We start from the raw sequence: 12,233 nt of genomic DNA, 5'->3' as shown, positions 1-12,233 counted from the left end.
TGCCTTTAAGAGTCTTACTTTCTCTTTAACACTTGCCATTTTAATTATGATATGTCTTTGTGTGGGTCTCTTTGGGTTCATCTTGACTGGGACTCTCTGTGTTTTCCTAACTTGTGCGACTTTTTCATTCATAAGTTCAGGGAAGTTTTATTGAATTATTTCTTTAAACAGGTTTCTTATTCCTTGTACACTCTCTTATCCTTCTGGTACCTTCATGATGTGAATGTTGTTATGTTTCATATTGTCCCAGAGATGCTTATATTTTCCCTGTTTCTCTTTAATTCTTTTTCTTTTTCATGCTCTCCTTGGTTGGCTTGGTTATCTTGTTCTCAAATTTGTTGATTCAATCCTCTTCTTCATCTAACTTGCTGTTTATTCATTCTAATGTATTCTTAATTTGGGTATTTTTCTTCATTTCTGACTGGTTCCTTTTCATGTTTCTTATGTCCTTTTTAATGCTTACTATATCTTTGTGTAAGTTCTCACTAAGATAATTCATTCTTCTCCTAAGGTCCTTGAGCATTCTTATAACCATTATTTTAAACTTGGCATATTGTGTCTTCATTGCTTCCATTTCATTCATTTCCTTTTTTTAAAAAAATTATTTTATTATTTTTTTCAATAATTTTATTTAGTTATTTTTCAAGTTCAGTTTTTTTCCTGTTTCTCCCATCCCAGCCCCGCCATGTTCCCCACCTCCCGACCATTTCCACACCCCCCAGTTCTCATCCCTATGTCCTTCCTATTTGCTTCTTTATTTATTTATTTATTTATTTAAAATTTTATTTAGTTATTTTTCAAGTACAGTTTTTTTGTCTATTTTTCCCATCCCAGCCTCCCCTGCCCCTTGCTCCCCACCTCCCTCCCATTTCCACCCCCCCTTAGTTCTCGTCCCTGTGTCCTTCCTATTTGTTCCTCCAAATCCCTCCCCCCTTTTTCCCCTTAACTTCCCTTCCTTCTCCCCTCTGGTCACTATCCCCTTGTTCTCTATTTCAGTGTCTTTGTTTTTATTCTGCTTGCTTGTTTGTTTTGTTGTTTAACTTCCTGTTAAAGGTGAGATCATATGGTATTTGTCTTTCACCGCCTGGCTTATTTCACTCAGCATAATGCTTTCCAGTTCCATCCAAGCTGTTGCAAAGGGTAGGATTTCCTTCTTTCTCTCTGCTGCATAGAATTCCATTGTGTATATGTACTACAATTTTTTATCCATTCATTTACTGACAGGCACCTTGGTTGCTTCCGACTCTTGGCTATTGTAAATTATGCTGCTATGAACACAGTGGTGCATAGGTTCTTTGAAATTGATGTTTTAGGATTCTTAGGATATAATCCTAGCAGTGGAATTGCTGGGTCAAAAGGCAGGTGGATTTAGAAATCAAAGGCATTTTTGTATAACTAACAATGAATCAGCAGAAGCACAAATCAAGAAAAAAAATCCCATTCGGTAAAGCAAAAAGAAAAATAAAATATCTGGGAATAAACCTAACCAAGGAGGTAAAAGACCTGTATGCACTAAACTACACAGCACTGAAGAAAGAAATCAGGGAAGACACAAACAAATGGAAACACATACCTTGTTCATGAATTGGAAGAATTAACATCATCAAAATGTCCATACTACCCAAAGCGATATACAGATTCAATGCAATACCTATTAAAGTACCAATGGCATATTTCACAGACATAGAACAAACACTTCAAAAATTTATATGGAACCATAAATGACCCCGAATAGCAGCTGCACTTTTGAGAAAGAAGAACAAAGTAGGAGGGATCACAATACCTGATATCAAACTGTATTACAAGGCCACTGTAATCATTCATTTCCTTTAAATGTTTTTTTCCCCCCTGTGGATCTGTCTTTTGTTCTTTTGTTTGTGGCATTTTTCTTCCATTTTTTCCTCTGTGTATTAGGTAGATCCTCTATGACTCGCAAACTTGTTTTTATAGTTTGATAATAAAGATGTCTTTTTGGACTCGATGGCACAATCTTCCAGATCTCCTAAGCTTTGTACTCTAAGGCGGTTACCTGTGGGTTATGTGCACCCCCTGTTATAGCTGAGGCTTGAATGCTGTTGGCTTTTTTGTGGGTGGATGACTACAAGTATAAATTTCAATTTTCATGTATGAGACACTGTGCAGGAGCTGCTCCCTAAGGTGGGGTTGTTCTCAGCAATATTTGGTGCCTGCTGGAATCCTCATTTGGGGTTGTCACTTGTGTGGCTAGTTGAATCAAGTTCTTGTGTCACCTGAAGCCTACCATTAGTTCTGATTCCACTTGGATGGGGTTTAGTTACAGGTCACTGTAGGGTGTGCGTAACTGGCCTTCAGCTACCTATCTGTAACTGCCCCACTGTTCACCATTTATGTTTGTGTCTACTGGACCTACATGTGCATGTGAGAAACTAATCTGTTTTAAAGAGTTGGCTTCTCTCCACTTAGAGTTAGGGGGAGATCTGTGAGAGTACTGAAGTTCTCTGAGGTCCACCTTCATCTGGCAGCTACTCCTCCTCCCCCTGAGGTTGCCTGGGGTTTTTCCAGAGCTTTCCAAAGAGACACTGTAGGATGAGCCCAGGTTAGCTGATACATGGCTAGTGGGTTTCTTACATGGGGATCAGACAGACAGGAACTCAAAAAGGGGAAAATAACCCCTACAGCAAGGATGGACCCCTCAGTCTATGCCAGATTCTGCAACTTTAGCTTCCCCTAGGGGGGCTCTCTGTTGGTTTAGTTTGGGTACAACCAGCTGTTCCTTTTGCATAAGCAAACTCAACTGCTCTATGCTTGGGGAGACAGAACAAAAAAGTCTTCTGTTGGTGATAATGCTGGCCTAACCCTGAGGAGGAGGCTAAGCACTTTGTCCAAGTACCAGAAAGTAGCCTCCAAGAGTCTCACACTTTGAATGTCAATGTCCCTGGTCTGAGCCACTTTCCCTTCCTCCCATGAAATGCATCCAGTGGGGGAATCTTGGACTTGGCAAGGCTGATCCAAACAGTCCGCCATTGGAGGTGGTGCCTACAAGTCTGTAAGAAGGTGGTGAGCACTTCTCCTCCCCAGGACAGCATGGGCTGAGCTTGCAAGGGAGCTTGGATTTGCCTCCCCTCAATGTAGCCACTCAGCCTGGAACTTACCTATGTGGCTCTGGAAAAAAAAACCTCAGGAGACACAGTTTGAAAATCTTATTCCTTCAGAGCTACCCTGCATCACAGAACTAAATAGGATGGGGCAAGCCAAGTGGCTCAACAGTTGGGGGAAGAGGCACTGCCTGTACACTGGAGATGGGGGAGGTTGGTCATCTATTCTAAACCACACAGTTTAGTTGCTGTCTCCATCTCCACTATAAACTTCCCCAGAAAATAGAGGGGCCTTGAGTCAGGACCTGATTATGGCAGCATGGCCCTACCAGCACTTGGGAGTCTAGGCCATGAACTTCTCAAGCTGCTACTGTGCTCATTCCTGGGAGGGTTTGGTCTGAGTTTCCAAACTCTAGCAAGAACAAACTTAGAAGTTGCGACCTGGAGAATAGTAATTTTGCATGCTTGGGTCTTGCCCTTTATTTTTCTAGCTTTTGGCAGGCTTACTGTAAAAACCTCCTCCTGGGCCCTCTGTGGTACTCCCTGACCATCTACAGTATCAGGGTCAGTTGAGAGCAGGGGTGGCCACAGGACCTGCCATCAGAAGGCCTGGAGATGCCATAGCCTTCAGCTTGTATCCCAGTGCTGGACATTGTGCCCACATGTCTGGGACAGCTGGTTGGAAACTGTGGACCACCCCTGGATCTCAGTAGGCTCACGTCCTCTACACAGCTTCTACTCACTCCTCGCTTATGAAAATAACTTCTGTGTATCATTTTTAAAAGTAAACCAACTGTCCAGGTTTACAATCTCTATATGTAACCTGCAGAAAGCAGTGTGTTGGAGGTAGCAACGAGTAACTGCAATTATGATGTCACATGATAGATATGTGCTCACATAATTAAGCACCAGCAAATTCTGCTCAGAACCATCAAGCCCTTACTTTATCTTTACCTTACTTTGTCCTCAGAACCAACAAACTCTTACATTTCTAGGTGTTGGCAGAAAACACATCTTTTCTGGGGTCCCTGGTCACCAATTACTCCATGTTATCTAATATTTTTGAGATATAGTTTCCTGCTCTATAAAAAGAGAATATAGCCACATTTCTCAACAGATACTGTGATCAAAATAGATGTTTATGAAGCACCGTAGGCTCATAAGGTGATGTGGTAAATGTTGCAAATTTTGCTGCATACTAAAGAAATATATTTAACTCTATCAGGACTTCCTCAAATTTCCAATGAACATGGCATCATATCTTGTACAGAATGAATTGTCTAAGTTAGCTAGGTTACCATAATTTTTCTCTTCTTTGTTCAGCCAACTTCCAGGAAGTAGGTATATTCAGTACAAAATGACTGGAGCTTATTCTTTGGTAAGGTGAACTGAAATGCAGTGAGAATGAATCGGAGACCAGAGATCAATTACCAAGCCCCTTACCACTCTAACAAGGCTGATGTGAAATGGAAGAGGCTGGAAAGAGTGAAGTAGCTTCTGTCTTTCCCATTGTCCTCGCCATAATATCGATCTGATTTCTAGAGTAAGAGCAAAGCTTTCATATTGTTTCCCTTTGTGAATTTTTAAGTGGCATAATCTTTGACACTGAAAAAGAACCAAGCACCCCCACACAAGTGCATACAATCCAGATGGAGCTAATGATGTGATCACTGACCTTTATAGCAGTCTTGCCACACTCACAAATAAACTTTTGGTATCTCACTACAATTTACATAATACTGCAGGCATTTTGCCTTCATGAAGACGTCAGTCTGGGCTTGCTGAATGTTGTCACCATTGTCACAAAGCACATGGCCCAGTGACGCCAATTTCAGCTAAGTTGTGATGGGGTAAACACTCCAGGGTTTTCACGCCAGAATCTGGTGGTCAAGAAAAACAGTAGTGGTTTGATGAGTCTGAAGTTTAAGCACTGATCGTATGTGCCAAGAAATTATAACAAGCATAGAAAAGCAGAAGCAGACAGAAAGGGCACATACGGTCAGCGCCCTCTCTGTGTTTGCTCTCCCACTAAGGATACTTTAAAATGGTTTCAATATTTACCAAATTATGACATCCCCATTCTTTTAACTGTCACTGACTACTGAGGTTTTAAAATAATGATTCAAAGTAAAGTTCTTTAAATCTTTTTAAGCATATCTAAACTAAAAGTCCACGATTGAACATTGTCGAGCAACTTAATATCAGTGTGCTTAAAAATATTGCTTTTAATTATTAATATATACCAAGTGATTTTATCTACTGACTAATTAGAATAAACATGTTCCAATTTAAATGAAAAATACAACTTAAAAACATTGTTAGAGTGGCCTTGTGTTCTTTCTTTCAAGACATATTTAAATACCATATGCTGAGCACTTTCCTTATACAGGGTGTAAAATAATAAATTAAGATAGAAAGCAAAAAATTGCTGCCATTTAGGGCATTATGGGTTGATTTTGTCCCCCAAAGTTCATATGTTGTAATCTTAACCTCCAGCATTTCAAAATGTGACTATATTTGGAGATAAGGTTTTTAAAGAGTCAGTTAAATACAGATGAGATCATGAGAAGGTTTTGATCCAATATGACCAGTGTCCTTATAAGAAAAGGAAGTGTGGACACGGAAAGGTGCAGAGGGTACAAGCTAAGATGAAGAGTGAAGATGGACATCTACAAGCCAAGGAGAAGATAGGAACCAATCCTCCCAACACATTAATCTCAAATTTCTAGACTCCAGAACTGTGAAACAATAAATTTTTGCTACAAGTCTGTGATACCTTGTTATGGCAGCCTTAGAAACTAATACACACGGAGGCAACTGACTCAGAAAAACAATGCTTTCCTAATTTTTAAAATTTTGAACTATGTATATTTTAAGACATTACTAATTAAATATATTAGCCCAATTATGTATTCAATAAATCCAATTGTTAAAAATAATTTATAAACATTTATTTCATGAAATATATAATTGTTTGCAAATGTGCAGTTGAGCAAATTAAATCTTTTACTATTTTATAATATAATTCATAAAGAAGAAATTCCATAATGGAAAAGATTTTGGAGAAAAAAATAAGTAAACAATAACTTTTAACATAACTAATTAAAAACTATATTCTATACAGTATTTTAAATTCTCTACATATCATCTCTTTGATATTACAGAAGTTTGAATTGCCAGTTTCACAAGAATACTAGCTGTTACTCAAGACTATACATTACTAATGATTTGGAAGATAAAACACCCCAGAACACATTTGGTCCAAGTGATAGAAGGAAACTAACAGTGGGGGATGACCAACTTGGGGGATGAAGGAGGCTGCTTAGTTTTGAGTTTTCTTTTTTTTTTTTTATACTTGGTTAGTCTTGCAACAGAAAAGAGATTACGTGACCAACTTATATTCTCCTGCCAGCCGTGTACCATAATTCCATAAATTCAAGGTTACTTACAGCAAGCATTTGGATAAACCAAGAGATTTTTTTTAGAATTCCTGGTTATCTTTCCACTACTAAGTAAATGCTCACAGCACATGGTTTTCAAGGAGGTTTGGTCTCAGGTCAATAAGTCTTCAGTAAGGATATAGGGAAGGAGTCTCAGGCTTGGTGTCAACTTCTGCACTCCTAACATCATTTACAGTGGCCACAGTCTATGAAATCTATGCACCTTTGTTATATAAACTTTACAGATGAGGAAACAAGTTTAGAGTGATATGCTTCCCAAAGTTAAACAGCTGTCAGTAGTGGTGCCCAGATTCAAATACATGGTAATAAATGTAATGTATCCTCTCAACCACTGAATTCTACTGTCTTCTACTACCTTCCTAGATAGTTAATTTCTCTTTTCCTTACAAGGAATTACAGGAACTTACAAAAATAAATGCTATCTGGTATTATCAATGATCACCAAAACTCTGTGACCAGATGCTATGTTATTTCTTGTATTCAATATGCTTTAATGTATAATATTATAATTACATATAAGAGAAAATAAAACAATTGATAAGTATAACAGATAATCATTTACCTATTTCCTTCTCTTAGCCACTGAAACTGGGTCACAAACAAGCACGTAAGTGTTGGAGCCACTCTTGTACCAGGGACCAGTTCTTCAACCATGAGGGCCAGGCAGAAGTCAGCATTGCCTGGAGCCTCACACAGCCTGACAAAGACAGGCAAATATGGCATTATTGATACAGATGACAACTAAGCATTATTTATTTTGTACACACAGAAAGGAAAAGCAGATATTATTATTCATTTCACTGTACAGGTGAAAGTACTGAGATGATGGAAGCATTTGGTGTTACTTAGCTGGCAGGGAGCAGATCAGTGACCTAACCAATAATATTTGATACCAAAAAACATATGATGCACACTGTGTTATTCTTTACAATTATTTTATAAGTATGTGTAATATACCTAAATATATTTGTATATTTGTATGTGCATATATATACATTTACAAATAAAATCTACAAATAAATCTTTCAGAAGCATGTAGAAAATAAACTAATTAAGCATTCAAAATTTCTGTGACATTGTATATGATTGGCATTTTTTTAAAAGTGAAAATATAATTTGTGGAAATAATATAATGTGTTAGATAAATGTTCTATTGCTGAAAAGACCATGATCATTTGATCTGGAATTAATAACAGTTTTTTTAAAGTTAAAAAAATTGTAATTCAAATGACAACTTAGCTAAACAGCTTTGGACACACCACCTACATCAAGAAAGAAAATATAACCAGTACCTGTGGGACCTGATTTCATTGTTTTTTCCCCCTCTACCCTTAAGAATAAACATGAGAAAATTTAACATGTCTTTTACTATAATTCATCATGCCATTTCATGTGTATGATACTATAAAATACATATAGTTTAGCTTTGTATGTGTTAACCTCGACACGGATGGAAATGATCATACTTTTCACATTTTACTCCACAGTTTATTTGAAGATTCAATCATATTGTTGCACACTTATGTATCTAGTTTATTTTCTCTGCTGTATAGTAGTTCATTGTTGGGTATTGATCCCTAATTTAGTTTTATATTTTAGTGTTGATGAACAGCTGGGATGTTTTTAGCTTTTATTATATATAATAAATGAGCATTCTCATACATATTTCTGGATATGTACAAATGTCTCTCTAGGCTAAGTATCAGCATGTTTTTTATTGTATAAGACCAGATTTAAATCACATATTGCATGCTCAAATCTTTCATTTTGTGCAAAAGTAGTCATGGCAGATGCATAAATTAATAAACACAGTTTGGTTCCAATAAAATGTTCTTTATAAAATCAGGCAGTGAACCTAACTTGACCAATAGGCTGTGGTTTGGGGATCCTTGCTCAAAACAGGCCAATGCTAGAGCTACAGATTCTGAATGTAGAGCATGACATCTTTAACTTTAATACATAATAAATGTCAAATGTTGTTGAAATATATGTACATTTCAAATTCTCATAATAAATATATAGAAGTTCTCTATAATGTAGTTCCTAGCCAAGTAATTTCTCATCCCTTGGCATATTGTAACTTTTTCTTATTCATCAGTTTCTTCTTTTTTTTTTTTAGTTCAGTCAATTCTTATTGCTACTGCCCTCATTCTTCTCCTCTTCTTTTCCCCCTCCTTCACGTCTCCCCTTACCCTCCTGCTTCTCTTACTGCATTTCTTTTCTAAATATCTGAAATAGCTGGGCTTTTTATATCTCCAAGTACTTGTCTCGGTATTTGAGTGCTTGTTTATTTGAGATTTGAGTGTTGTATAATAGTTTCCTTCTGTTTCAAATTTTGTTTTTCCCTGGGAGAATTTTCCCCGGAAATGTTTTGACTTGCATTTATGTTTTCTTGTCATACAGTTTTATTGGAAATAAGTACCCTTCCTCTCCTTGTCCTTTATTTCTAGGCATTTCATGAAATGAGTTCCTAGCTCAGTAGCACACTTGTCACTGCAGTGAAGCACAACGGCTTTGATTGCCATATTGGTGGTGACGGGAAAGAAAAGACATCAATTTGTTTTATTTCTTTTGGTGTCTATAGCATTTTAACTTCACTTTATTGTACTTTCACTTCACTGTCAACTCTGAAGGGGGAACTATCCCTTATGTTCTTATTTCCTACATTCCTTAAAACAATGCTATCACTGAGAAAGATAATGAAACTTCTTTCTTTAACTCCTGACTTCCAGATGTACATTTGTAAATTTAGTACTCCGTGTTGAACTATTTCTTTCCAGAGAGATTTTTGTTTGTCTTGTAGCTCTTCTGTGACCCTACTCTATTTTCCTTTGCTGAGAATTTTTAATTCCCTATCCTGCTCTCCACACTCACAGACTTGCAGTAGAAGTAGAATTTCAAATAGCAACTTTGTTGGAATTTGGTAATTATTTTCAAATTTACAATATTTTGAACTCATGTCATTATCTCTATCCTACTAATTCTGAATATATGAGTCATGTGTTATTTGATGTATCCTCTATTGTCCTCTTACAGTGTGTAAGAGGCAGTGTTGAGGCAGTATTTAGAATCTCATAAACATTGTTTTCCTAGGGCTAACTAGAAAATATGTCTGCTTTTAAAGTTTTGTGTTGCTCTGACTGGTGTAGCTTAGTGGATGGGGCATTGTTCTACAAACTGAAAGGTCACCAGTTCAATTCTCAGTAAGGACACGCACCTAGGTTGTGGGCCAGGTCCCTGGTTGGGGGTGTGCTAGAGGCCTCTGATTGATGTTTCTCTCTCAAATTGATGTTTCTCTGTCTTTCTTTCTCCCTCCTGTCCCCTTCCTCTAAAAATAAATTAAAAAACTCTTTTAAAAATGTATGTTAATTTGATGGGTCTGAAATGCTGTTTCACTATGGTTTGGGATTTTCCCGATTAATTATGAAGTTGAGCATCTTCTATGCATGGTTTGAGCACTTAGTTTTTTTTTCATACATAAGATGCCTATTTATATCTTTCACTCATTTTGCCATTGGGTTAAGTTATTTTTTTTCTTTAGGACTGCTATATATATATTCTGGATGCTGCTATTTAGTTACTATGTTCAAATGTGTTCCTTCTAGTGTGTGACTTATTAACACTTTTATTATTTTTTACTTTGATGAAGATATTTTCTCAATTTTAAGGTCAGTTTTGTCAACTTTATAGTTAGTATGTTTTAATCTTTATTAAAAACTTTTTCCTCTAATGTAATAAATATACTTTTCTCTATGTTTTATAAATTTTTAAAATTCTGCCTCTTAAATATAAGTCCATCTGTTTGGAATTTATTTTAAATATGATGTGAGATAAAAACGCACACTCACTTTATCTATGGATAGTCAATGGTTAATGCATCACTTACTGAATATGTTCTTATTTCTCACTAATTTCCTTGCAGTTCTTTCAAATACAAAGCTTCCATATTTGAGCACATTTTTGTGCCTCTGTACTCTATTTTATCACTCTGTTTGTCGTTCTTGAGTCAATGTTTCACTGTCTTGATCACTAAAAGCTTTATAATGGGTCTTGCTAACTGGAACAACATATCACTCCACTAGATTCTTCTTGGCCACTCTCTCCAAGTTAATTTTAAAACCTGTTTCTTGGTGCCATAACAAATACTTATTAAGATCGTAATTGAAATTGCAGCAAATATATCATTTTCGGGGAGCTGTCACAAACATGCACTGCTGCATTTGTCAAATTTGGTAATTTTCTTGCCATGATGTTACCATTATTCTTTTCTCATCTGCTGATTTGTAATGTAATGTAATTTTGATTGCATTTTTGAAGGTATCATTAAATTAATTTCTTAGAATAAGTAAGAAAGCTATTTTGCATTCTAAATGGTTAACATTAAATTACACAGAAATAATTTGAGAAGTAATGGTTAATGGTGATCAGAAAGTTAAATAAAGTGAAATTATTTTCTATAAATTGTAAGCATTAAGAAAAGCAATGGTAGTTTAAGATCAGAGATTAGAACATTGAACCTTCCCAGATAATGCAATCTTGGTTTTGTCAATTTTAATTTTTTGATAATGATCTATTTCTCATCTCTTAACCAATTCAATTAAGCATTAACCATTCCTAGCTCTACTGTTACTTATTGTTTTTACTATTGCTCACCACATAGCTCCAAAAATGTGAGAACTTTTTAAATATTACTTAGTACAATTATCATTATCAAACATTTTTAATTGGGTATAGCTTATGTTTGAAACAATATGATTTAAATTTGAAATAATAACATTAATGAGCTACAATTTCCTTACAGGGAAGTGTGAGATCAATAAATTTGCAAAGCATTCCTTATTGATTTATTTGCATCACTCAGGAGAATTTCAACTCTATTGTTTTTTACATTTTTTATTGCAGACATTATATTTCTTCTTCTTTGGGCATAATTAGTCCTTAGTAGGTATATAAAGCAGCTTCTGTACTAATACTTTGGGTATGTCATTTCACTTCTCACATTTCCTCTCCAAATCTAATAGTAAATAACACTTATTCCATGATTAAAAATAGTAACCCAATGTAAAGGTGATCTGGTCCTGACTATAAAGTATGTAAACTAGGATGGCCTCTTATGGGCACTGCTCCAGAGAATAACAGTGACAGTGCACATCAGCCTCTTGGCTGTTAAGTTGTGGAGCAAACTTTAAGGCTCCCAGTGCCTTTGAACATAACCCAGCTCTAAATATGTACAGCGTTAAAGAGCACTGCCCAGAACAAGTGTGAACACTGTCCTCATAAAGTCTCCTGTCTTTGATAATATAATGTAGAACTGTGTTTAAATTTAGTTTCGAAACTCTTCTATTGATGCAAAACCAATATAAACATGGAATAATAAGAGTAAACAAGATGTAGCTGTTTAAAAATGGTAGCTTTATTGCTGTTTAGATGTATGAAGACTTGAAAGAAAATATTTGCAGACCAAGAAATGAGCTATTACATACCACAAAGACTACTGTGTCAATCTGTATCTAATTTCACAAAGAGAGTTTGATTTAAAATCTGTTTTAGAAAAATGGATAATATTAAAAAAATTTCAGTCAACTGGATCATTCAGAGAGACATGAGGGTAGATCTTGTAGATTTTTTTAAGGTTATACAAGCTCATCTGATTCAGAGACTAAAAGATAATGTTGCAACATATGATATTAATGGAACA

General features: G+C 36.0%; 1 protein-coding gene across 1 annotated transcript in view; it reads right to left on the bottom strand.

Moving 5' to 3' along the window:
• Positions 1–4,741: 4,741 nt before the first annotated feature.
• PXDNL (peroxidasin like) overlaps positions 4,742–12,233 on the bottom strand; it is a 54,755-nt gene continuing 47,263 nt past the window's right edge. Inside the window, 3 exon segments of the mRNA XM_053661122.1 lie at positions 4,742–4,911; positions 4,914–4,954; positions 7,098–7,222. Coding sequence (XP_053517097.1) covers positions 4,742–4,911; positions 4,914–4,954; positions 7,098–7,222 — 336 coding nt within the window.

Source organism: Artibeus jamaicensis, unplaced genomic scaffold (assembly GCF_021234435.1).
Source record: "Artibeus jamaicensis isolate MK-2021 breed Jamaican fruit bat unplaced genomic scaffold, CSHL_Jam_final scaffold_916, whole genome shotgun sequence".
Classification (NCBI taxonomy): domain Eukaryota; kingdom Metazoa; phylum Chordata; class Mammalia; order Chiroptera; family Phyllostomidae; genus Artibeus; species Artibeus jamaicensis.
Note: the sequence above shows the minus strand (reverse complement) of the source record. Positions and strands in the feature narration are given on the sequence as shown.